This window comes from Coturnix japonica, chromosome 34, assembly GCF_054131305.1.
Source record: "Coturnix japonica strain WE chromosome 34, WE-NBRP24, whole genome shotgun sequence".
Lineage (NCBI taxonomy): Eukaryota > Metazoa > Chordata > Aves > Galliformes > Phasianidae > Coturnix > Coturnix japonica.
The window spans coordinates 1,490,216-1,514,742 of NC_140696.1; the positions used below are offsets into that span (position 1 = coordinate 1,490,216).

Sequence of the window (24,527 nt, forward strand, 5' to 3'; positions counted from 1 at the left end):
TTATAGAAATTGTTCCAGTAATAATACAGACTTCCCTTTCTGCATGTATCTCTTTGAAGAGAGGTGCTAAGCAGATTCTGACACACGAGAAGGACTTAGTATTGTTTTGCACCATTCAAAAGCATTAGCATAAATCAGATGAATACTCTAGACTTCAGATGCTATTTATTGTTTGAAGGGCACAGACAACATAGTTTCAGCATGATGTGGTTTGCACCATGAGAGCAGGACATTTTACTTCTCTCTGGATGTATCTTTGTTTACTGCAGCTATGCAGTTGTCATCTGCAACCGCTCCCAAGTGATTGCAGCACTTGAATGCTTTTGTGTGGCATGAATCATTCTAGAAATACAAGATACAGCTGTTCCCTGTTCAGTTTTTATCTGACACCCACACTTTGAATAGGTTTTGATTGTCATGAAATTGTCATTCCGGCATAATCTCCACTGGAGAAACTCTTCTATTGTTTGTGAAACACCCAGAAATCCTCAGAAAACACTGAAAGGAAAGGCTCATGCAGTTAGATGTTTGCAAAACATCAGAGTAAATGAAGTTATACCAGTAAAGTATTTTTGAACACTGAGACAAGCTCTCCTGGGCACACCTGCCACTCAAGCTGTAAGCAAGAATGATGCCAGGTATGTTTCCCTACACAGCAAACTTACATGGCTTTCTTGAGCCAACACTTCCATTGTCTCAGGTGCTCCAAACGAAAAAATACAGAGTGCTTATTCGTGTTTTATTTGTTAGTAAATTTACTCAGCATAAATAAACAAGAGTGGCCATTGAGTACAGCTGGCATCTGATGGGAAGTGCTCTTGAATGGCCTTGGCATGACGTTATATAGCAGCCTACTTCCTCTGGGATCCTGCAATGGCAGGCTTCTCTTCACGGGTGATAGGAATATTGCGCTCAGGGACATCGCTTTGTTTCCTTGGTGCGGTCACTGTCAGGACTCCATCCAGAGAGAGTGATGAGGTTATGGTCAGGGGATCCACTTCAGCTGGGATCCTGTATTTCCTGCTGAACTCCCTGGCAATAAAGCCATGCTCATCCTTCAAAAAGAGAAGAGAAGAAACAGCCCTGATTAGAAGTGTTCCCTCAGCTCCACCTATACTATGGGCCTTCAGCACATAGTCTGAGTTGAGAAAGCTTCAGCTCCCAAAAGAAAACTTTTCAGTAAGTTAAAAGAGTTTTTATTATGAGATTGCCTTTGTAAAAATCTGAGAAGAGCTGAAGTGAGATTACCCTGCCCCTGCAGGTGGTGCAGGCACCCTTTGCAGGATGAGGCTTTCTCCTCCAGCTCTTGTGTCTGCCAGCTTCGTTTCACAGTGTTGTGCTGTCATGGCTAAGATGCAGGAGTTACAGCTACCTGCAGAACCAGCAGCTCCTCCTCCTGAGGGTCTCCAGGGCCCACAGCATATGCAGCTCCCCAGTGAGCTCATCTCAGCTCTAGCTCTGGATTCATTTCTTAGCCAAAACAAACAAAAAACAAACAAACAAAAAAAACCCCGCAGAAGCTATTTCAGAATTACAGGCTTCCAGTGTCTATGAGTAGTGCTGCATTTGACTGACAGATCTGGGCACCCAGAAGTTTTGGAGCTGATGGGTACAATGACACAGGTACTTTAGGATTTGTTTCCTTCTTGCAAGGATAGGAGGATAGGTAATCCCTGTTACATACAGCTTTGGACGTGGCTTTTGGCCTCTCTTTGACCTTTTGCCACAGAGCCAGTAAGCAATGGGATGGCTGACAGCAGAGTACAGCCTTTAAGGACTGTAAGTTGGTAAATGGGTATTTTTTCAAGAAGAGATAGCTTCTTGCTAATGGAACATGGCAATGCATTCATTCGTTATGCGGTTTAATTATTACAGCTCATTGTTAACTTATTGAATGCTTCTCTGCATTCCTGTCCTCTTCCAGAAAGAGGGAGGCCCAGAAATGCTTATTTCAAAGTTGATTTTCCAGTTCAGTTCACAGTTCATGCAATACCAGCACTAAATCTCCACTCTGCTGCTGCCCAGTCTGGGATCAGCTGGGGGTTTGCATAGAGCATCTTCCATTAGGACTGGTTGATCAAAAACACTGGAAGTGTTTCAGAAGAGCACAGAGGAGGATTGTTCTGCAGCTTCCTTGTTTAACCATAGGTGAAGAAGCACACATTGGTTAACAGTGACACAGAAGTACCTGGCGCTCCTCGTGTTTCCCATGAATTTCTATCATGTCCCCAATCACCTTCACTTTTAGCTCCTCGGGGGAGAAATGCTTCACATCAAGATTTACAGAAAATTTGTCTTTCTCCAGTCGCATCTGTAAAACAAGGAGACGACTTCAGGCAGAGGTTTCAGCTTCATCAGACTCTCAACATGCAGCAAGTCACGCTCACGCTGGGCTCCCCACACGCACTGTCTGACCTCCTGTTTTCAGTCCTGGGGTTCTCATCTGGCTCTTGCTAGCCTGCTCCATTCATGCCCACCACTACAGCACATAAAACATGATGCTTTCTCTCAGGATAAACAGAGAATAGATATTTTCTGGGAAATAAGAAAGAGACTTTCTCAATCTGAATTTGTTAAAACTGACTCCTATCTACTTTTTCTGAGGTGTCTGGAGATTTCCAGTCTCTGCAGCTGGATTTTGCTAAGTCTTTCTGGAAAAAGAAACAGAGTGTGCAGCTGGCTGCAGCTCATCTGTGTCACTTGCAGGCTTTCCCCTGCGTTGTCACTCTTTAAAAACAAAAATAGCGTGTCTCAGCTGAGCAGCACTACCAGCTCACCCCTCTTATCTGAGCAGCAGGGCTACTGCTGAAACTCTGAGTCACCTGCTGCTCATCTTGCATCCTTACCTTCCATTCTGCACTTTATCATCTCCAGCAAATGCTGCTTTTTGCTTGCTCCTGAGGTTGAATTTGCATTTTCTGCCTGTCTTGGATAAGTCAGTGGGACACGGCAATGCAGGCTGGCTGTCTCTGCCTTCCTGCTGCAGTCACAGTCAGGGAAAACGCGAGCCTCCTGCAGCTCTGTTTTGGGACATGGAGGCAGCTTCCATGCCAGTTCTAGCTTTCTGGTTACTGGTTTCCTCAGTTTTACCTGGAGGGCTTCCTGCTCCTTTTGCTAGATTACTGTGAAGATTTCTCCACTGAAAAAGTCAGATGTTGATGTTGTTACCTGTGGTGCTTATTATGGCTGCTTCAGCATATGACCAGACCAGGTGACTAAACCAAGGGAAACATTAAGCAAAGATTAAGAAAATACTTCCCTCTCACTCCACTGGCTTTGAGTAACTCTGTAATTGCAGCTATCAGTTCAGATTTGCACATAGGCATCTGACCTGCATGCTGAGCAAAGTCATTTGAGCTGCGTGCCTCAGCCCCCGAAGCAGATGGCCATTTAAAGGTCCTCCCATCCCATATCTCTCTGAAAACACTGCTCTGCCTGGCAGAGATGCTTTAGCTTGGGCCTTTCTACTCAGCATCTGGGGGCTCCCATGCTGCCTGGCACGGGGTCCCACTGCCCCTCTGCTTCTCAGGAGGACGCAGAATGTAAAATTTTTCAGGGCAGACAGAGAAATCAGGCTTCCTCCTTTCTCTTGCTGGCTTCTACAGTCATTCACAGCACACACACAGCTCAGTTTGTCTCTGTGCCCATGGCTGTGGCAATATTTGCTCTCAGTTACAAGTGATTAGCAGAGAGTGCAGAGGTCCTTGCCTAACACCAAGGAGCAGAGGCAAGAACTCAGCACTCTTTTCCTCATAATAGATTTCCTATTAACTACCTACAAGCAGTGTCCCAGCTCTCCCGGGTCCCCAGCTCCAGACCCGTCAGGATGTGCACCTAGTGGTAACAAGAAACAGTAAGCAAGGAAGATTACCTCTGAGAGTCCCGTCTCCAGCCAACTGGGCATCCGAAAGAAGGGGGATCTCATCAGGAAGGGGCTGAAGCTGGGGGACGTAGGGAGCAGCTCTGACTCCTGCAGGTGCTCTCCAAATAGCTGGTCAAAGATACGGCTCGGTGTTAACCAAGAAAACAGAGGTCTGCGGATCAGGGGGTTGTGAATGGTGATATCCATCGGAGTGCGACAGAGGAGCCAAGCAAACAACTGCTGCGGTGCTGTGCCCAGCACAGGGGGCAGCTTTATACCCGTGCGGCTGGCGGGGCCTCTCCCCCCGAGGCCTCTCAAATAGTGGTGTCAGGGATTTTATTGTCCCAGTCCGGGACTGGTCCCTTCAGCAGTGCCCAGGAGCGTCCGGGGGTTTGAACAGACTGCTAAGGAGGAGGGGGAAGGGGAGAAGAAGGACACTAATGGGACAGCAAGAAGCCAAGCTGCCCAGCCACCCTCTCTGCACCCCACGTGCTGTTTATCTGTTGAGTCCCAGGCAGGCTTGGCGGATGTTCCCAGCTGCTTTGGATGCCAGCAGGATCAATGCAGCTCCTATCTTTGGTTCACATGGAAAAGGACAAGGGACTGTTGTTCCCAGTGACGGCACCAAGGCTACAGTTCCCCACTGCACCCACGCGCCAAGAAAGGGCTCTGCCTTCCCTTAAAGTGAAGGAAGCCCCAGGCCTTAATGAGAGGGCAACATGGACCCCAAAAGGTCTGTGCTGAGGTACCCTGGTGTGCAGCTCTGCAGCCTGGTGAGCACCATACCTGAGCACCTGCTGGTGTGTGCACACTAAGGATGGTTTCCACAGAGCATCAGCTGACAACTCTTGTCCTTTGCCCACTCGAGAAATCGCTCTGCTGGAGAGGGCAGAAGAGCCCAGCACCCTGTGAGCAGAGATAAAGCAGGCACACAGCAGCCCTGCAGAGCTGCACCACTGCTTGCCTTCTCTGGGATGCAAACTACCTTGATCTGCCTGTGCCCAGCAGCTATCAGTTCAGATCATGAGGCTGGGTTCAGCCCAGCAGCTGTCCTTTAAGGACAAGAGCTCTGATTATCTGCAACTTAAATACAGACTTCTGGCTTGAGGGCACATGATTCTCACTGCTAGCACCACCGGTCCCCTGCAAAAGGGCCTGACTCTCTTCCTGTTCACTTGCCTGCAAGATTAGGGTGTAGAATTCTCTCTGCAGAAGCCCCAGCCATAAATACTTTATCCAGTTCCATGTTACGTCAGCAGTAGTGCACCTGCTCTCTCGCACTGCAGAGACATGGAAATCTCTGGTTTCAGAGTACAAGGAGCTTAAATGGGTACTAACACCCAGTTCAGTAAAAGTGGATCTAGGCCAGTTTCAGACTCTGGTTAATGCACCACCTCCAGCACAGGCATTTCTCTGGTCCCACTGAGCAGCACTGAAGCCCTGGCCAAGGCACAGCCTGGTCAGCTGGCTCACAGTGGCACAGTTCTGGAGTGTCAGCATCAGGGTCTGCACCCTGTTCAGTGCCACTTAGCGGTCTGCAGCACCTTACCACTCCCAGGAACAAAAGACTCAGCTTCTGGGGGAAACAGATCCCTTTCTGTGGGGTTGATATGAGCGATAAACTCACAGCGATGACTTTGCATGACTGCACACAACCTGACCAAGCATCAGCCACCATTAGGCATAGCCCTGTGCCCTGCTGGGTTGGCAGGGGCAGTGCTGGGTGCCCTGTTCCTGCCTCTTGTTCCCTGCCCAAGGTGGTGAGCCAGGGGGTGCAGGATTGCACCCCGCCGGCAGTCAGAGCCTGCAGCTCTACAGGAATGCAATGAGGAGCTGCCCTCGTCACCCTGGCGAGGCGGCCCGGGGCCTGTGTGCACAGCTATTTTGGTCCGTCTTTTTATCACACACTCCTCCCTGTGGAATTCACCCAACTAAAACCTTGCAATCTGCAGCCTTCGCTCTCAGAGGCAGTGAGAGCTTGGACAGGCCTGTTCCTCAGCTTGCCATGGCCGCGCGGACGGTGCCCCACGCCTACCCCATGAGCTCAGAGTACGAGTTCGCCAACCCCAGCAAGATCTACGACCAGAACTTTGGAGAAGGTAAGCAGGGAGATGGGACCCCCAGCAGTTCTCTGTCTTCAGGTGCAGGGGGCTGATAGAGTCCCTCTGGGGAGGAGCTTCAGGATCCAAGGAAGACCAAGCATGGGATCCCAGGCAAAACCAGGAGGATAGCCAAGGCACAGTCAGGGACTCTCTGAGGAAGGTCCACCTCCTCCTTCCATGCCCAGTGCTGGCTCCTGTGTCCCTCCCCTGTGCCTCCAGTGGCCTGTTATTCATGCACATGCTCTGCAGCATGGAGCAAAGCGCTGCTCCCTCATGCCCCCTGCCTCACACACACCTCACAGAGGCTGAGGCTATGCAGGACATGTTCCAGTGCTCATCTCCTTTGCCAGTGGAGGCTGCACCCTGCTCATGGGAGAGATGAGCCAGCAGCAGTCCCACCCTGCCTACAGCGGGACAGGGGGAGTTTAGAAAACTACTGCTGGGGAGGTGTGCGTGGGGGAGATTTTGTAGCCAGGGACCGTGGAGAAAAGCTGAGCTGGGGTGTTAAGTACAAAGCCTGGCAATGGCTGGCAGAGAGGAAAGAATGTGGGCAGCAGCAGAACCATTCAGCATCGGCACAACAGCGTGAAAAGGCAAAAAGATCCAAAGAAAGCCCTCCGGACAATGGCAAACAAAAGGCCTTTAGTTCTTCAGGGCAGTGTCTTCACCATCAGCATTTTCCATGCCCAGCCCCAGCCATGGGTTTTGCGTTGCTTAGCACCCAATGCATCCACCAGCCTCTCCCAGTCCACCCAGCAGATGCCCAGCCAGCCCTCAGCTTGTGGCAGATGGGCGTCTGGCACTGAGTGTGCAATTTGGAGGAGCAAAGGTAGGAAATGGCAGAGCTTCTGTCCCCACCGCAGAACCGATGCAGCAGCAAAATCAAGGTGTTTGCAGGACCCAGCCTCCCCACTGATCATCTTTCTCCACCCCTTTCCCTGGGAAACCTCACACTTCCCACTGGGTCTTATTTCTAGGTGTGTCCCCATGCGAGATTTTAGCCCCTGCCCTGTACCATGGCTACTACATCAGGCCTCGGATCAACAAGCAGCTGGATCGAGGCACCTCAGAGGTCAGCCTCAATGACCACAAGTACCAGGTGTTCCTGGATGTCTGCCACTTCCTGCCTGATGAGCTGACAGTGCGCACTGTGGACAACCTGCTGGAGGTGGTGGGGCAGCACCCCCAGAGGGCTGACCGCCACGGCTTCATCTCCAGAGAGTTCACCAGGACCTACATCCTCCCGCTGGACGTCGACCCCTTGCTGATGAGAGCCACCCTGTCCCACGATGGCATTCTGAGCATCGTGGCACCCCGAACGGGAAAGGAGGTGAAGGCCAGGATCATCAAAGTGAAAATAATCCAGGAGGACACAACGGGGCAGGAAGAACTGTCTGAGGAAGGAAAAGGGAGGGAAGAATCCTAAAGGCCCCAAAGCTGGGCTTGAGCAGGGAAGGGGGGGAGGGTAGTGAGGGGAGTTACTGTGCCAGGCCCCTGTTTCTCACCATCAACGTTTAGAAGGGCTGGGATACAGCTGTACATATGCCAGACTTCTGCTTCTCAAGGCTGATGGTTGGAAGAAGGGGCTTGGAAATGAAAAAACAGGGGGACTAAAGTGTTCATGGGAGGGACTCTAATGCAAGTTTTTCTCCTGGGTGCCCATCAAGCACCATGGCCTTCTCTTGCCCCACAGTGCAAGGGATGTTCTCACCCAATGCTCTGAGGCTCTGCACCTGCCTGTGCAATCCCAGCACCTTGCTGGTGGCTGGCCTGTGTGGAGATGCAATGCTGCTGAGTACCCACAGCTCTAGAATGGAAAGAGGAATAAATCTGCCTCCAAGCCTCTCTCATTTTCCTTGGATTCACACTGTTCCTGGTCACAGTACTCGCAGCAGGAAGGATGGATGATGTCTTGGTGGCTTGGGATGCAAGGAGCAGAACAGTGGAGAGTTCATGCTGAGCTCGTCTGGAGAAGAGTCCCATAAATGAGAGTTCTGCCCCTTTTTCAGTCATGGTGAAGCTACCAGCTACATGAGAAATGTCCTCACAGCCCTGTGACGTGGGGCCGGGGATCGGGTGTATTGCTGTCAGTGGCACCTGCTGCCCAGCCAGCCCCAGGGTTCAGCAGGCGTCAGGCACAATCCTTGTCTGTGCCAATTAAAGCAGCCAGAATGCTGTGTCACTGGCCAAATATGGGGGCACTGGCACAGATCAGTGCAGCCCTCCTATGGGATAGAGAAAAGCCTCTTCCTGCCAGAATGTGGCTGCAGTCTTCTGCACTCCTCTCTGTTAGGAAGGAGGGCCAGTGAATAATTCAGATGACGCCAAAATAAAAATCACCTTTTCAGCAGGTTTTGTCGAGGTTATTAGTAATAATTCCAGAGACAGTCCCACATTAGTGACTACCAGTCACCTGCTTGGAAGGGCAAGAACTGACTGCTCCTTCCGGATCAGACTGCCCCACTGCATGCAGCCCCTAGCACACCCCTTCCCACTCACAGCAACCACCCCTGCCCCTGGAGCAGTCATACGGCCTCGGCTGGGTCTATGCAGGGCATGGGTTCTAAGAGAAGCGGGCCTGTAGCAGCTCACAGTTCTCTCTGTGGTGATGCCAGCTTGCCTTGCACCCATACCTATCGCAGTGCACTCCCAGTCTCTGACACAGAGCAGTGCTAACACAGCAATACAACCATTATACAGTTCTCGTCCCTCTCTTATGAGCCACATCCACGCTCTTCAGAAAGTTCATTCCCCACCGCTGGGCTCTCCAGGCTCGTGCTGTGCCAGGCTCGCAGCCTGTCACCCAGACATACCGAGGGCAGCTGCTGGGGAGGGGACGACTGTCACTGCCTGGTGCCACCCGGGGCTGTGCCCGACGCTCGCTGCTTGGCGCTGGAGCCAGGCGGCTCCTGTTGTGCTGACAGTCTGCAGGGGAATGCAGAGCGGCAGCCAAGGGCTCCCCGGCTCTGCCAATGTTTTCAATGCCTTTCTGTTTTTCCAGTGGAGCTCAAAGCAGCAGCTCCAGCATTCGTGTTTGGGACTGATGGGAAAAGGCTCCCAGCCTCTTTGTTTTTCCTCTCCACAAAGCAACGTAGTTATCCCAGAAATCAAAACAGTGGCTCACTGAATCAACAGCATCTGTGGACAAATTCCGAGACAGAGAGTCTGTGGTTTCCCAAGGGTGCTCAGACTCCTGAGACCACCCTGGCTGCGCAGCAGCCCAAGAACTGGTCCTGCTGGGAGCAGGGCTGAAGCTGACCCGCCCACATTGGTCAGCCCCAGGCTGCAGGGCTCTGCTGGAGCCCAGCCGTGTAGGGCAGCAGATTCAGCTCAAGACCCAGTGCAGCTCCCCCAGGAAAGCAGCCGTGCCCCTGGCTGACCCACAGTAGAACTCTCCTCTTCCTGCTGCTGCTGGAAAGCCCCAGGCTTTGCTCTGTGCTCAGGCAAACAAGCGATGCTGGGCTGGGAGCAGGGCTGCCACCCCTCAGCCCACCAGAAGAGAGAATGGGAGCTCCCCCAGCCGTCAGCACATCCCTTGAGGTGCTCAGACCCACACAGAGCTGCCAAATTGAGGCTGTGTAGCAGTTTCTGTTCCAGGGCAACATCGACTTGATATTGAGTTGCTCAACTACCAGTTGTACTCAATGAAGCTACTCCCACTTCTGCTGGGCCACTGCCTCCCTCGCAGGAGATCCACTCCCTTCCCCATGTATTGCCACACATTTTCCAGACATTCCACTTGATACTCATGAATAGAACTGACAGCTCCTGTTCCCCCCCGAGCTCCCGCTTTAGAGCACCTCTTTAGCGCACACCTGAGCCCCTCCTGCACCCCTTCCCTGCCGGCACGCCGGGAGCGGTGCAGCGGGAGGCACAATTCCAGCGCCAGGCCTAGGCCCTGGGACCTGCAGCTGCCCCCCCTCCCAGCCCCGGGCAACCGGCGGCAGCCCCCCGGTAGATGGCACGCACGGGCCCGGCGCGGCGGCGAGAAATCTGATCCTGCAGACACTCCCTTGGAATAGCCAGGGGCCGAGCGGGGAACCAGGAAATAGAAGCCGTGCCCGTGCACAGAACGCTCCGGCTTCATGGAGGAAGGAGCGACATGGGCAACTGCTGCAGCTGCGGGCGCCCGCGGTGAGTCCGGCGGCGGGGCGGGGGGCGGCGGCACGAGCCAGACTCGGGCAGCGGTGGAGCAGCGGGGCTGCACGTCGCACCTGCCCGGGGCGGGGCGGGGCGGGCCGGGGGGCTCGCCTCCTTGCTGCTATAGCTGGGTTCTGCGAGGATGGAGTTGAAATCCCTATAAGTGCCTCAAGGGAGGTAAAACCTCCAGGCTGCGACACTTCTCCGAAGGGCAGCGGCTCCTCCAGCCCCTCTGCGCGGTCCGCGCCGTGCCGTTCAGGTGCTGTCAGGCTCCCGAGAGGGATGGGAGGCTCCGCTCCCCGTCTGACGCTGTGCCGGCCCAGCGTGCGGGGTGGGGGCGCGGGGAGCATCGCACGGTGCCGGCTGGGAACACGGAGCGCTGAGAGCAGGGCGCGGGGAGAGCTGCGGGTGTCAGGTGAAGCGCAGGGAAAGTTGTTTCCAACACCGCGTTTGCTCAAGTAATAGGAAATCATCGGAGCTTTTTAATAATTAAGAGGCACAGCATCACCTAGTGGCTAGAGCCGAAGGAGGGGTGTGCACCCATAGTCTGGGATTCGGGAATAGGAATTGCAGATGAAAGGGGGGAGGCTGGTTCTTGGCATCTCCTTGTCTTCCACTTCCACTTCCCTATGGCAGGGGTTAAACAAGGTGCTCAGGGCACTTTCTTCATGGCTGCAGTGAACAAAAGAATACTCGAGCACTGTCAGCACGCATCGTGTGACACCTCCTGGTCTGAGCAATGCCAGTCCGTACACAAACACTTCTGCCTCCTAAAGAAAGCCCAGACCCAGGCTGGATGGTCACCTGCCCGGTCAGGGCTGAGCAGGGCAGCAGCCCTCTGCTGTGCTTGAGGAGCAGTGTAGTGGCAGCCTGGCTGTGACTGCCTGCTCACGGTCAGTGCCAAGTTCTGCTGTCCCGAGGCTGCAGGACCAGGACTGCTGTGTCCTTCTGGGTGCTTTTCCCAAATGGAAAGTTAGAAGCTTTGCCTTGTGACAAAGGTAAAAAAGATGCTGCTTCATTTTAGTTCAGGTGTTTCCAGGCACAAGTAATGCTTTTATTTCTGGGTATTTGCACAGCAACATCAAAGAGCTGGGCTTCCTAACTAAAGCTGAGACTTATAAAAGGTAAGGTAGGTGCTTGCCTTTTGCATGGAAGGTTCCTGAAGTCGTAAGAAGATCCATTTCAGTAAACTCCTTCAAAACAGAAGCTGCCAGTGAAGGAAAGTGTGCCCTGGGGTCTGGGTGCAAGTTCAGCCCTGGGTACGATTCTCACCTCAATGTGCATGGGCAGCAAAGGATGCCAGAATTTGGGACCCAGCATGAAGCAGAAATTAAGTTGGTAAGGAAATGGAGAAAGGAGAAACAGCAATGCAGGAGCAGGGACACATGCTGTCATGCAGAATACAACTTGCATCCAGCAGGCTGTGAGTTAGTTACAGCTCATCTGACCTGATTTTGAGAAGAGCGGAGAGGTTTGCCTTGCTTATTTCCCTTGCAACATCCATTCTAATTACTGCAGATCTGAGGCAGAGAGATGCTGTCTCCTGCTTGGCTGTGATTAGCCTGCAGACAGTCTCAGAACAGCTCCAGACTACACACTGGCTGCTAATGCTCACTCTGCAAAGGCAATCAAAACAAGCCAAGGCAGCTGGGAAAGCTGGGTTTGGAACGTGCCTCCCAGCAAAGAGACTTTGGACCCTGCTGATCTTGGTGCTGCTTTAATTACAGCACACAACCTGCCTGCAAAGATGCAAAGAGCTCCAGCAGGGAGACCCTGCAGGCTTATAGCAACAGTGGAGGAGGGATCTGCAGGTGCGAACTACACCAGGACAAAGCCATAAGAAGCTGAGCTGGATCCTTTTGTACAGCCATTACATTCTACAGAGCAACTCCTGAATTCCCAGCTCCTGGTTAATCATTACCAGCTGTTTTGAAGGTCTCCTGGTTCTTTGCCATTCCTTTTCTCCTCTTGCCATTAGAACACCAAAGCCATTACCATACACTCAGCCCAGCTCTGTTGCTCCCAAAACTGCCTCTAAAAGCTGTGCCTGATGCACCTCTTTGCTCCTAACTGTGGCAGATCTGTCCAGCAAATGCAGGAAGTGCTATGCACTTTGGGTGATCTCCGGGAGCTCTCCAGCCCCCTCTGAGCACTGGCTGTTCACATTCAGCTGTGCTCTGCTAGGTGCACGTGTGTGCACAGCAGCAGCTGCACCAGGGCTGGCACCTGCTTCCTTCTAGCCATATGAGCATTCTGCAAGGATAACATTTGCTTCATGCTGCAAAGATAACATTTGTCGCATGCATCTGGCCTGGAATGTGACACGTTTCTGCTCTGGCCTTGCTGCCTGGCCAGCACCAGCCTGTGGGAGTTCAGCTCTGCTGTTGCATCCAGAATGAATTTGGCTGACATTTGCTCCATGGCTGGGACATGGTTGTGTTTGGCTTGTCTCTCTGGTCACACAGGTACAGACAAGATTTGTGTTTGGCTTGGCTTATATAAAGTGTGCAGCTTGTTTGGTTTGGTTGTGTCTAAGTGGAAAACTGCGATCAGGAAAAAACACTGAAAGATTAAACTAGCATGTTGGCTGTGCACAGCTGCTCTGTGGGCAAGGAAGCCAAAGCACGGGCACAGGGCTGTCAGAGTGTCTTGTTCTAAGAGAAACGTTTCGTGCTAGTGAAGATAATGTTCAGTATCCTGTAACTTTGATTATACAGCTGTGAACACATAGTTGCAGTGAAATCTGTTCTCCTTCACACTGATTACCGTGCTTAATAGGACTGCCAGGCAGGGCTGAAAGGCAAGGAGCCTTGGGGGTGTCTGTAGTGCATAGGAGTCATAGAAGAGGAACCCCTGGAAAATTCACTCACATTCAGAAGGTGCCTCGTTTCCTTACCAGGGCTGGAGTCTGCACAGTTGCTCACAAAGCTCTCAGTGGACCCTGGCAGTCCCAGACACCCAAACAAGGCTGGTTGGATTGGGGGAGGGGATGGAGGGGCTCTTTTATCTCCCTGCACAAATGCAGAACCTTGGGATGTGCTTCTGAGTTTGCATGTGATGAAAGCAGATGGTGAAGCTTCTCGAAGCTGACATCTCTCTCTGATTCCAGGAACTGTCCTTCACTTTTTAAAAGGAAGAAGAAAAAGCAAGGTAAGGATTTGTGGAGGTGCTGTAGAGTGCAAGAACAATGGGAGCATCAGCTCCTGGATAGCTGGCATTCATCAGCACTGGCTGCAGATGGATCCCGTAGCTGAGATCCTCTCCCAGACTCTTCCATCCTTGAGCTTTCTCAAGAGAAGCCTGATAAAGGAAAAGGAAAAATTTCATTACAACTTAAAGGGGGTTGATATGCCATGGGACTTGGCAAGAGGATGGGAAGGGGCTTCATTGGTATCTCCAAAATATCTGAATTGTGCACCAAAAAGTGTGTAAGTACTCTGTCATGCAGCACAGCAGGAACTGAATCAAACTCCCATAAGAGCTGCAAACATTCTGACATCAGTGCTTAGAATAAAGCAGGGATGAACTAATAGCCCAGTTGTGTCCTGTGGCCTTTGGACCATGCTAAGCAAAATACGTTTGCAGGCAGCAGAGGAAATAACAAAGTTAAATCTGGATGTGACTTTTCCAAAGGCCTGACAAGGAGGCTCTCTGTGCTGTGTACATCCTTCTGGGTTCTGCCAAGAACATTGTGGTCCACAGCATGTTGTCATCCCAGGAAACCTTATTTTTTCCAAAGAAACAAGCCCAGGCTTTCTTCTTGGAGGTGGGCCTCAGAGACAGCGTGAGGGCTGAGGATGTCAGATGGGGTGGAAATTTGATTTGTGTCCAGGGGAGAAAGCCCATGTGCCAGATGCTGCTTTTTAGAACTCAAAGCTGGAACAATAAACAGCTGTGTTAACCTGATCCGCTGGTGTCTCTTTTTCAGGAGACAGTGTGAGACATGAGAACCAACAGCACCAGCCTGGCGGGAAGGTAAACAGCTTCACAGGGTTGTTTCCTGACTGGATGTTTGCAGAACAGAGTTGACCATCGCTTCCTGGCCTAGAAGGGTCAGACGGACCTGGGCTGTTCCTTCTGAGCTGTGATGGCTCATCCAGTGTAGGCTAGGAGGGCTGTGGGAGCAGTGTGTGTTGCTGCACTGTGATACTCTTTTTCACTGAAATGCAAAAGAAGCAGTGGGATGATGCCTGTCTCTGAGCCTGAGGTGTCAGTGGGCCGGGTGGTGTGGGGGCAGCGTGTAGGACATGCAGGAGAAGCTGACTCTAAGCTCTTTTTTTCCCAAAGGCTCCGGCGTATGAAAATGTCACAGAGTTTCCAGTCTACACTACCATGAATAAAGCCAAGAACACTAAGCAGGATGACAGCATTCATTATGCAGACATCCAGGTGTTCACCAAGGTGCGGGAGCGCTCTGCGGAAGAGGTGAAGAATTTGCAAATGCAGAATGCCACAGAGTATGCCACCCTCAACTTCCCCCGGCCCAGGCTGAAATACGACAGCAAGAATGGGACCTTGGTTTAAAAAGCTTGGTAGACCCTGCCTCCTTCAGCAGCTAAAGGATTCCACAGACATAGAGATGCTGCAGGCTCAGACTAACCTCATGAACGTGTTGTGCCTGCCTGCAGAGTAGAGCGGCCATGTCTTCCACCTGCACGAGGACACAGATGCATTTACTCTCACTTGAGGAGCCTCTGGTTCTTCTGTCCAAAAACCAACCTGTTCTCCTTGGCTCTGTACAGCTTTGTGTGGGAATGCAGCATACAGAATTCTGTTCTGGGGAAAAGGAGATGTTGCCATGGGATTTTATGTTGATATCAAGAACAGAATGTGGTTGATACTGGGAGGAGATTGCAGTTCTTGCAGTAACTGCCATACGGTCTTCCTCTGGTACCAGCTTCACACTGTAGTTACACACGTAGTGCATCTCCTTGTCTCAGTGCACAACACACTGAGGCCAAGGCCCAGAATGAAGAATTAACTGAGGGGTACAGAACAATTACTTCAATTGAAGGGTGGTACCAACACACATTCTTACCTTCACATTCACAGAAGTGAGCAATGAGCTCTTCTTTCTAATAATGAAAGAAGGAAAACCTGCAGCTGATCTGAAAGGCAGCCTATGTTTAGGGTAGTTACCCAGTCCTAGGGCTGCAGTAGCTGTTTTCATGCCTGAGACACTGTGAATGGATCCTGGGCAACCTTAAAAAGGGCTTTACACTTTTTCTCCGTTAATTTTTTATTTTGTGTTGTAGCCTTAGTTATAAACCCTGCAACTTGGAGCACGTGCCACATGGGGTCTTCTGTGAAAGCTCCCAAAGACGCTTTGGAGAATTTGTTTATGGGTTTAAAATAGTGCTAGCAATGCAGGACAGCAGTCGTCCACAATCTTCTACCATGGGTCTGCATCTGACGGTGTTGGCAGCTGAGAGGGCTCCCAAGCAGTGTCTTTGGGCTCTAAGTCAGTAGTTGTCACGTTCTGTTCCTAAGTAATGGTCTGCACAGCCAAACACGGGTCGTGGAGCGACCTCTTTATTGCCAGTGTTGAAAAATGGACATCCTGGTACCTTCTATAAATGTGCAAAGCTTTGCATATTATGGCTCATCTAAATGTAAAAGGAAAACCATGAGGGAGTTCTTCCTTGTAACAGAAAATAAAGCTGGTACGGGAACTGTGTGCTGAGACCAAAGTGCTGTGAGGATCAATCACACAGACTTTCCACCTGAACAGGTCTTTTTGCTCGTGCTGTCCAGCAGACATTAACGGGGCTGTTGTAAGGCCAGACTAAGGTTTACAAAAAGACCATTTTAAATAACGAATGGAGACATTCTATTTTTCTACCTGAACAGGATATTTTCTTTCTGCCTGTGCTATTGGGCTCAGCTCAGCTGGGCTATTGGAAGGCCTGCAACATAAGGGTGCATTTAGGTTGGAAAAGACCTTAATGTGACCCAGTGCCCTGCGCTGAGAACCGCGGTAATGATTCAGTTTTGATCGCTATGCCCCGAACTGATAAGTAGCCAAAGTCACACAAGTTTTTTTTTCCGAAAAGCCTTTTTTTGGCACTGAAAACAGACTCCAACAGCCTGTCTCCTCTGTTTCCCAAGATCGGCCTGCGTAGGAGTTAAATGAGTGTTAATAGATCGATTTTTGATTCCAGCTGACCAACCCGCCCTTTCTTCCCCCTCCCGGCCCTGACAGGAGGACGCCCCTCACGCGTTCCCGCCTCTGCCCCCGCCCGCTTCCCGCCCTCCGGCGGCCGCTCCGCCCCGCTCCCGTCCCGTCCCCATGGCAGCGGCGACGCGCGCGGGCCGGGCGCAGGTAGGGAGCGGGCTGGGACCTCACCCGGAGCCCCGACCTCTCTGAGAATCCCCTCCCCGGGTGTCATGGGTTTGTAATAACCATGACACCGGGGCTCCGCAGCCCCCGGAACCCCTTCTCCGGGGTTCCGCTCTTTCCCCGTACTCCGACTGCCCGGCCTGTCATTGCCCGGCACCTATCTGCCTTCCTGTGTAATTAGTAATCCCCACTGCCGCACTGGCAGTGCTGATTTGGATTCCTCCTCCAGAAGAGGAGATGGTTAGATCCCAAGCGTGCTATAAGCCGATGTCATCAGCTGTCCTGTTTTATCCTTGCTTTACACGTGGAAGAAAACAAAAGATGAGTAACTTTCCCTAAGTCCACAAATGTTAAAACTTAAGTGTTTGTGTTTTTTTTTTCTACAGAAGGCAGCAACTTTCCCTCTGTGCCCTGCATGCACCCACTGCATTGTAGGACAGCATGTAGGACGGCACAGAAGGGTGTATACAGGCACTGCACTGCTGAGCGTTCATTCCCTTTGTTTGATGCCTTTGCTTCTCCCCATCAGGACTGAGGACAGAAGGGGTGCTGTCCTGCTTGCACGTTCCTGCTGCGCTGAGTTGTGACACCTGGCATGGGAACGCCGCTGGGTGTGGGGCTCCGACACCCACTGCAGCCTGCAGCCTCTGTGAGTGTGACCGCTCTGTGGGGCGCTGTGTGGGGAGGATGGAAGGGGAAACTCCAAGAGCTGTGTTTCTGAATCACTGCATCACAGAATGGCTTGGGATGGAAAGATCCTCCAAGATCATCTAGTCCCAACTCCCCCACCATGGGGAGTGTTGCTGACATCAAGAACCAGCTCAGGGCCTCATCCAGCTTGGCCTTGAATGGTGCACCCATAAGTGCCAGCACCTCACTGCCTCACTGTGAAGAACTTCCCCTGACATCTAATCCAAACCCCCTCCTTTAGTTTAAAACCTCTTTCTTGTCCTATCACTGTCTACCCATGTAAAAAGTTGATTTCCCTCCTGTCTATGGTCTCTCTTTATATACTGGAAGGCCACAACAAGGCCTCCCAACAGCCTTTTCTTTTCCGGACTGAACAAGTCAAGCTCCCCTCAGCCTGTCTTTGTAGGGCAGGTGCTCCAGCCGTCTGACCATCCCTGTGCCCTTTCCAAAAGCTCTACATCATTCCTGTGTTGGGGGCAGTATTCCAGATGGGGCTGCAAGGGCAGAGTAGAGGGAAACACCTACCACTTTGCCCAGCTGGCATTGCAGCCCAGGATACTGTCAGCCTTCTAGGCTGCAAATGCACACTTGCTCACTCATGTTAAGTTTCATCTGCCAGGATCCTCAAATCCTTCTGCATAGGGCTGCTTTGAAGGAGTTCTTCTAGTCTGTATGCATATCTGGGATTGCACTGACCCAGGCGCAGCACTTCGTACTTGGCCTTGTTGAGCATGTTTAGGTTTACATGGGCCCACCTTTAAAATCTGTCAGAATCCCTCTGGATGGCATCCCTTCTTTCTATTGTACCAGCTGCACCACTCAGCTCGGTGTGCACCAAGGTGCTTTGTCCTGCATCTTGCCCAGGCTTCAACACGACGGTTACGCTGAAAGTGGCCAGGAGAGGGCAATGCTGCCAACCAAATCGGGGCTGTGTGTTTGTTCTGAAGGCCCGCTATGGGGAGCAGTAGAGCCAAGACCTTTTTTGCATCACTGCCTCCCATTCCCTTCATTTTGGAATTGTTTTTTTCAGGAATTTTAAAAGTCCTTCTTGAAAGTAAGAATTACAACGAATTATTTTTAGTTGAGATGAACGTTTTTTTGTTGTTTTTTTCTTATTGCAAACAAAACGTTCAAAGGGATCTTTTATGATACTATAAAACTGAAAGGAAAATATGATTCCTGCTACAAGAGGCTTGATATTTATGAGTGAAATGCAAAATGGAATTTGATTTTTAAAACTTATTTTCAGCACACACACGTACCCAAATGCACATGTGATGCCACGATAAACACAAGAATGGCCCGGCATACTCTGCCATTCATTCTAGCCATCAGAAATGACCTAGTTTCTATTCTCTGGTATTTCTGTTGCCAAAGAGAGGCAGTTCTGTTTCAGAGATAAGGATCCCCATGTCGCAACCAAATCTTCTGATGACAAAATCTCTGATGGACTGTGAGCAGGTCAGACCCTGGACCTGCCTTGAGTAAGGAGAACACCACCCCCTGCCATGTTCTAGTGCGCGGAAGCTCCTTGGTAGGGATATGAGATGGAAAGAGCCCACCTGAATTTCAGATTTCAGTCCCCGCTTTTCTTTGTTGCTCCAAAAAGGAATGTAGGGGAGGGTGTCTGACCTGAGCATTGTCTCCAAACCAAACAAAATTATTCACTGCTCCCCCAGGATGTTCAGCTGACAATCTTCTGCATTTCTCAGGGATGGCACTACCACACTATGAGTGACACATCCAGCTTTAAGTCCTTTGTTTTGTACCAGGAAATAGGGGAATGGGGAGTAGGGGTGAGAGAAATGATTGCTATGATAACAAAAAATGTTGTTTCTTAAGTAATTTCTACTAAATGCCACCAAGCTCCATAATCAGTGAACTCTTTTTGCAGTCTATCAGTTTACTATGATTTAAACAATACTATTTACACATTAAATTCTTTTTACACTTTTTGTTTCTCTGCTGTTTTCACAGATTATCTCTTTACTCCCATTTCGAAATCCTGACAATTTGGGTCATGTCTCCAGTATAAAGTCTGTGGTGGGGGACTGCCTGTGGCTTATCTCCTCTTCAAAGGACAAGTGTATCTAGAGCTTGTAGGGATTGTGAGCACATAATTCTCAATCTGCCATCAGATTCATAAAACCAATTCCAAACACAATCAGAGAACACCTCTCAGCCATCTGCCACCTCTCTGTACAGCCAAAGTACATTTGGTTTCACTTTAGTACTTCCACAGTTTATTTGGCTTTTTGTGTGTGTGTGTTTACTTCCAGAAACTGAAGGGGTATAAGGAAGGAATGGGCTCAGTACTCTGACCTGTAAATGTTTTCTATGAGTGAATGTTACTGTGTAGCATAGAAAAACAGTTAATAAATATTACTTTTTCTTTAAGATTTTTATGAAGTTCACAGAAAAGGCTCAAATTAGTTTTGTTTTTCAAACAAAGTCATCTGCTGACGGAGGACCCTTTCATTCAAGTTTTCCATGAAATGTCATTGAAATTGCAAGGCACAACCTACTTGTCTGCGCTGTACAAAATGGGGAGAAATATTTACTGTCATCTAGTTAATGGTATTATGAGTCATTTTGAGTCTCAAGAGCAAATTGGATCAAGGTGCTAACCACCAGCATTGCCTCCTTGCAAGATTTTTTGCAAGGATTCATGATATTGTATTGTTTTGCTTAACAGATCGGACATAGCAATTAAAGAAAACAAAAGTCTCAGTTCCTACTGAGTTTGGAAAAAATAAATAGGAATCACAAACAGGAATATATTTAAAACTCATGTCACAAGTGGAAAGTGATTCATTTTTTAATTAGTTGTCTTGGTTGTAGAAGGAAATCAGCTGTTATTTGTCTTTCTGTATTTTACCTGCATCTTCCATATCTGATGGAGAAAAAACTAGCATGGTAAATTTATGCAGTGACTTTTTCCTCCAGAGCCTTCAATACTTAGGCAGAAAAACATGTTTGTTTCTACCCTTAGATATGGTTGGCCAGGTATTCAAAACTGTGAAGGCACGGTGTATTGCTGGGCAGGGTTTGATGTACTGCCCATGAGGACTGGCAGGCAGCCCCTGGCAGGAGGTTCTCCATGGGTTCTTTCTTTTTTCAGGGCACTTCTTCTAATGTGAGATGAAGTTTGGGAGATTGCCTGAAGATATTTAATACGTTTTTGTTTTGTTTTGTTTTTTTCTGGAATGAACGTTGTTACTGTTGATTTAGAAACATTGCTGGGGATTGTATTTCATTCTAATCTAAAGTTTTCTTCCTTATTTCTTCTTTCATCTTCATTTGCACAGCAGCTAGAGTGGAGGTCAGCACTGTGCAGATGCTATTTGCTGTGTTGTGGCCTCTTCTGCAGCTTCCTGTCTCTACAGGGTTGCTAAAAATGGTGCCATTTCTTCGGGGCTGTGGAGTTTAAGTTGGCCAGCTCTTACAGTCTTTCGCTTTCTAGCTAAGCAAGACATCTGCTATTTGCTGACTCGCTCCCTGCCCCCACTCCAGACAGGGCTGTCTGTGTTTGGTGGGTTTGAAAACCTCTTTTCCGCAGCAGGTTTCATGTGAGTACAACTGCTGGAAATAGGTTTCAGATGTTTCCCTAACTCAGCGTTTGGGCTGCATCTCGTAAGCTGAGGCGTTTCTATAGGAACCGTATGACATCTCTCCACTGCTCCCCCAGCAGCTCTCTCGTGAGCATGCCCAGTGCAAGCCTTGACTTCGGCTCAACTATCTGCGTGCACTAACGGGCTGCACATATGGGATATGAATGCGGTTCCTGATGAGCTCCAACTCTTTGTCTTTGGGAGGAGGAGGAAGAGGCTGTGCCCAGAGCTGGAGGATCTGCCAAACGCCCTCTGAGACCCTCACCCCTCAGTGGGCTCGAGGAGAATGCTTGCCTGTTTGGCCAGGGGGAATTTACTGGATATTCTGCAGGAGGGCTTCACAGAGGTAAATGCATGCATCCAAATCGCATGTGAGCTTTTCCAGGGTGAGGCAGTGTGCTTTTCTGCAGCGTTTCTTAGGAACTGATGTGTCTCCTAGTGTTTTGTGGAGAAGAAAAGGAGAAAAATGAGCAAGATTTTGTGGCCAGGGAGCAGGGAGAGCTGTTTACTAACAGGAGGCAATATGGGGCAGCTCCACGGGGGGGGCTGCAAACCAGTAGTTCTAAAAAGTTTGTGGCTGGATTACAGCTGATGATTTTAACTTGGAATTTTTATTTTCTCTATATAGCTTTTACATTTGTACAAGAAAATAATATAAATTGCGACGAGTTATGGAGAATGGCTTATTTTATGGAATGGATTCCTTTCTTGAGTACGTGAGGTCTGTGTATCTGATGGCTCGTAGAAAGCCTGTAAACACACAGCTTTTGGGAGAAGCTGACAATGAGCATGGTGTCTTTTTGTTTCCCATCGTCTTCAGTAGGTTGAATTTCAGAGGGATCAAAATTCACCTGGCTCTCGAAAATGCTGCTTTTAAAGTGCTCTTTTTTTCATTATTGTAGCATTGGGGGGACAGATAAATCAGACGGAGTGAGAACTAACAAGAAATTCCAGAGCTGGGAATCCTGTGACTGCAGCGGGAAGGCAGGTCACTGTTGAATTCCCAGTTCAGGGAGCACAAGAAGTTGGTTTGGTTGGACTCTGTGTGCGCTCAGTACAGAATGCCTGGGTAGCTGCTACCTGGCTGCACTCCTTATGCAAACTGTGCTGGAGCACCATTAGCTGCCAGTACGCTGAGGAGGAAGGACTATCGTGAGGGCTCACGATGAAAGCAAACATTGGCTGCTTTGTCCATTCTCACATGGTGGCAGGGATGGTCTCTTGGTGTGTTTTTATTATTTTATGTTTTGTTTGTGTTTCCTGGTTCTTTTCATCCCTTCATGGCCCAGACACCACCTGTCTGTTCCACTCCCATGCTCCATTCTTTGCAGAAAACACACATCCATCCTGGACTTAACACCACCGGTCATTAAGGGGAAAGCAAACTGGGTATGAAGTGTGAGCCTCACAGCTTCATGCCAGCCACAGGTCTCCTCTGATTGCTTTGACTGACCGTATAAATACTCCGTCCCCTCCACCACAGAGTATCTCAGTCTTGCTTTTAGCTAGTAGCGTAGCTAGTAGCTTTAGTTTAAGCTGTGGAGGCTTCCTGTTCTTGAGAGCAGCTGATCTTTCCCTGGTGTAAGCTAATTGTAATCTGTATATTAATAAGAGCAAAGAACAACTTTATGTTCAGTGCTAGTTCCACTCAGAGCATCTGGTTTTACCCTTAGGCTGCTCAGCTGTGGAAAAAAGTCCTTCTACCCCCATAAAAACTGACCTTCACTCTCCTGTCAGACTTCATTTCACACAATGAACTGAGGTATTGCAGGAACTGCTTTGCTAACCCAGGGCCTGCTGTTCTTTTGATAGAGCATCCTTTCTGCCCAGGTGACTCTTGGTGACTAGATACCTTGGAATACAAGGATGTACTTTCCAAATCTGCGCAGAGGAGATTAACATACACGAGTGTCATACTTCTTAAGCAGTGATTTTCAAGAGGAAAAAAAAAAAAGAAAAGCATCTTCTGCTGGCTTTGAGAGAAACATTGTTTTCTTTGCATTAAAGTTTTTATAGTCTGCTTCTACAAAGGCCTCCCAAACAAAAGCAAAAGAAACCTCAAACTTGAGGGGCACAGGGTGGCAAATTACAGAGCTTATTTAATTAAGGTAATAATGTCAGAAAGCATAGAAATTACACAAGGCCTTAAAATTACATCCTGATGCAATTAGTCTGTTCTTTGAACTCTGTTGTTGCTGACTTTTGGTTCAGTGCTCTAAACAGACAGGACACTAAACACCTTTCGTACTGAGACCATACTTGTAGCACAAGGCCTATTATTTTTGACCTTGTTAGAGCTGGTGTTTGGGTAACATCCACCAGGCTATGAAGAAAAAAACAGAGTGAAGATTACAAGGCAGAGTCCCTAAATCCAACAATAAGAATAGATTCGTTTTCATCAACTGTGTGTGTGCAGAAAAGATGAATTCTCTTCTAGAACTTGGGAGTCTAACATGACAGCAAGGATGTCAGGCCCTTTAAAAGCACCTACCAACTACAGAATGACTTTGCCAAGAAATATGTGGACAGCTTCAAAAACTGCAATCCCCTAATCTCAGAGGAGGTGAAAATTTAACGTGATACAGTGCCACATAGATGGCACTGAAAGTAAAAGACAGAGTAGCATATCAAAGCACCATGATCTACCGATATTTACTGTAGTGCAGACTGTGCTGATGCATGGTTGAAAGAAACATGAGCCCTAAGCAGCAGGTGGTGAATTGCGCTGCTTAAATGAGAACAGCATAGAGATCTAGAACTGGCAGATTTGAAGCAGAATTGCTACTTTTCTTACACCTGTGGAAAATGTCAGGTAATGGCTTTTAATTATAATTATCTGTAGGGGCTCACAGAACATGAGATAAAGTGCTGACCCTGAAGACACCATTATCATGGGCTGTGGAGAGAAAGCACGAAGTTGCTCCTCAGAAGAATGCTTTCCAATAGGTGGGAGGTCCAAGACCCTTCTTCAGAGTATGTGCTAGTAAAATGCTGTAAAATGAAATCCTGCACTGCAAAGTGTATTTACTAAAGAACCTGTAATTTGCTAACAAAAGTACCTTTATGTTGTTGAACTCCTTACAACTGCAGATGGCCCTTAGTGCCCAGCTTTCAAATCCTCTTCCTCGGTGAAAATTCTGTTAGGGCTTCCAGAGTCATTGAAATGCAAGAACTCTACAATGATCTGTGTAGGAGCTGAAGCAGTCTGGGCTCCAGGTTCCTGCAGGTAGGAGAGTTACTCTTCCAGTTGCAGAGTGCAAGGAAACCTAGCCTTTTTTTGGAACACAAAGCTCTGTTAATATAAATAGGATTAAGCCCAAGTCCGCCACAATCCTGATAAACTGCTCTGTATAGCAAACCTTAGGCTGCTTTGTTTTTCCTCTGAAAATGCTGTTTTTGAAAGAAATGTTGATGCAGGGCTTGAGCTTAGTGTCTTCTCCATTAAGTTCAGGATTTAGGTGAACAAAAGTTCAGACCAGCATATAAAGAAGTAGCAGAAATCTCCTCAGTGGTAAATAGCTGAGCGAAGAGTTACTCAGGGAAAAGAAAGGGACAAGCCAGGACCAACCATTGCTGTTCCCTCTCTGATTGCTCTTGGATATAGCTGTCAGACAGGAGCTGTTTGAGGTAAATTGTGTGGAGCTGCAGTTCTCCTGGCAGGGTAGTGTAGCAAATCTTGTTTTTTGTTGGTATGTGCTGGAAGATGATACCTGGGGTATTTTTTGCTTTGCAACTATTTCGGACTCTTGGTAAAGTCACTAGCTCTTTAGTTTTTTGATATC

At 49.2% G+C, this 24,527-nt stretch overlaps 4 protein-coding genes across 20 annotated transcripts in view; 3 read left to right on the plus strand and 1 right to left on the minus strand.

Annotated features, from left to right (window-relative positions):
• Positions 1 to 725: 725 nt before the first annotated feature.
• On the minus strand, positions 726 to 4,109 carry CRYAB (crystallin alpha B). Of its 2 annotated transcripts, none has more exons than XM_015883834.3 (3): positions 3,872 to 4,109; positions 2,189 to 2,311; positions 726 to 1,055 (listed from the first exon to the last, which is right to left on the minus strand). In XM_015883834.3, the coding sequence occupies exons 1-3, from the start codon at positions 4,067 to 4,069 to the stop codon at positions 852 to 854; spliced, it is 525 nt and encodes a 174-aa protein (XP_015739320.1). In that variant the 5' UTR covers positions 4,070 to 4,109; the 3' UTR covers positions 726 to 851. The 2 variants fall into 2 exon arrangements, with proteins under 2 accessions (XP_015739320.1, XP_032304979.1); XM_032449088.2 differs by lacking the exon at positions 3,872 to 4,109 and adding an exon at positions 2,847 to 3,358.
• A 1,716-nt stretch (positions 4,110 to 5,825) lies between these two features.
• Positions 5,826 to 8,314, plus strand: HSPB2 (heat shock protein family B (small) member 2). The gene is made up of 2 exons (XM_015883833.3): positions 5,826 to 5,961; positions 6,942 to 8,314. Exons 1-2 carry the CDS (start codon positions 5,868 to 5,870, stop codon positions 7,388 to 7,390), a joined length of 543 nt encoding a protein of 180 aa, XP_015739319.2. The 5' UTR covers positions 5,826 to 5,867; the 3' UTR covers positions 7,391 to 8,314.
• Positions 8,315 to 10,007: 1,693 nt separating this feature from the next.
• C34H11orf52 (chromosome 34 C11orf52 homolog) lies at positions 10,008 to 15,794 on the plus strand. Of its 2 annotated transcripts, none has more exons than XM_015883837.3 (4): positions 10,008 to 10,098; positions 13,214 to 13,254; positions 14,033 to 14,079; positions 14,392 to 15,794. In XM_015883837.3, the coding sequence occupies exons 1-4, from the start codon at positions 10,067 to 10,069 to the stop codon at positions 14,626 to 14,628; spliced, it is 357 nt and encodes a 118-aa protein (XP_015739323.2). In that variant the 5' UTR covers positions 10,008 to 10,066; the 3' UTR covers positions 14,629 to 15,794. The 2 variants fall into 2 exon arrangements, with proteins under 2 accessions (XP_015739323.2, XP_015739322.2); XM_015883836.3 differs by lacking the exon at positions 10,008 to 10,098 and adding an exon at positions 11,050 to 11,442.
• Positions 15,795 to 16,381: 587 nt separating this feature from the next.
• Positions 16,382 to 24,527, plus strand: part of DIXDC1 (DIX domain containing 1) — a 33,237-nt gene continuing 25,091 nt past the window's right edge. For 10 of the 15 annotated variants that reach the window (XM_015883817.3, XM_015883813.3, XM_015883818.3 and 7 more), the window contains exon 1: positions 20,845 to 21,091. In XM_015883817.3, the coding sequence (XP_015739303.1) occupies positions 21,032 to 21,091 (60 nt within the window). In that variant the 5' untranslated portion in view covers positions 20,845 to 21,031. Of the gene's footprint in view, positions 16,427 to 16,830; positions 17,094 to 20,844; positions 21,092 to 24,527 lie in introns of those variants that run through there. The other 5 variants (XM_015883815.3, XM_085525830.1, XM_085525833.1 and 2 more) reach the window with 4 other exon arrangements.

Excerpts from the sequence above, each read along its gene's own strand:
- CRYAB (XM_015883834.3), bottom strand. The coding sequence starts at position 4,069 with ATGGATATCACCATTCACAACCCCCTGATCCGCAGACCTCTGTTTTCT. Across the intron at positions 2,312-3,871 it reads TGGAGACGGGACTCTCAGAG|ATGCGACTGGAGAAAGACAA; the intron begins GTAATCTTCCTT and ends CTTGTTTTACAG. Across the intron at positions 1,056-2,188 it reads GGAAACACGAGGAGCGCCAG|GATGAGCATGGCTTTATTGC; the intron begins GTACTTCTGTGT and ends CTCTTTTTGAAG.
- HSPB2 (XM_015883833.3), top strand. The coding sequence starts at position 5,868 with ATGGCCGCGCGGACGGTGCCCCACGCCTACCCCATGAGCTCAGAGTAC. Across the intron at positions 5,962-6,941 it reads CGACCAGAACTTTGGAGAAG|GTGTGTCCCCATGCGAGATT; the intron begins GTAAGCAGGGAG and ends TCTTATTTCTAG.
- C34H11orf52 (XM_015883836.3), top strand. The coding sequence starts at position 11,381 with ATGTGCATGGGCAGCAAAGGATGCCAGAATTTGGGACCCAGCATGAAG. Across the intron at positions 11,443-13,213 it reads ATGAAGCAGAAATTAAGTTG|GAACTGTCCTTCACTTTTTA; the intron begins GTAAGGAAATGG and ends CTCTGATTCCAG. Across the intron at positions 13,255-14,032 it reads AAGGAAGAAGAAAAAGCAAG|GAGACAGTGTGAGACATGAG; the intron begins GTAAGGATTTGT and ends TCTCTTTTTCAG.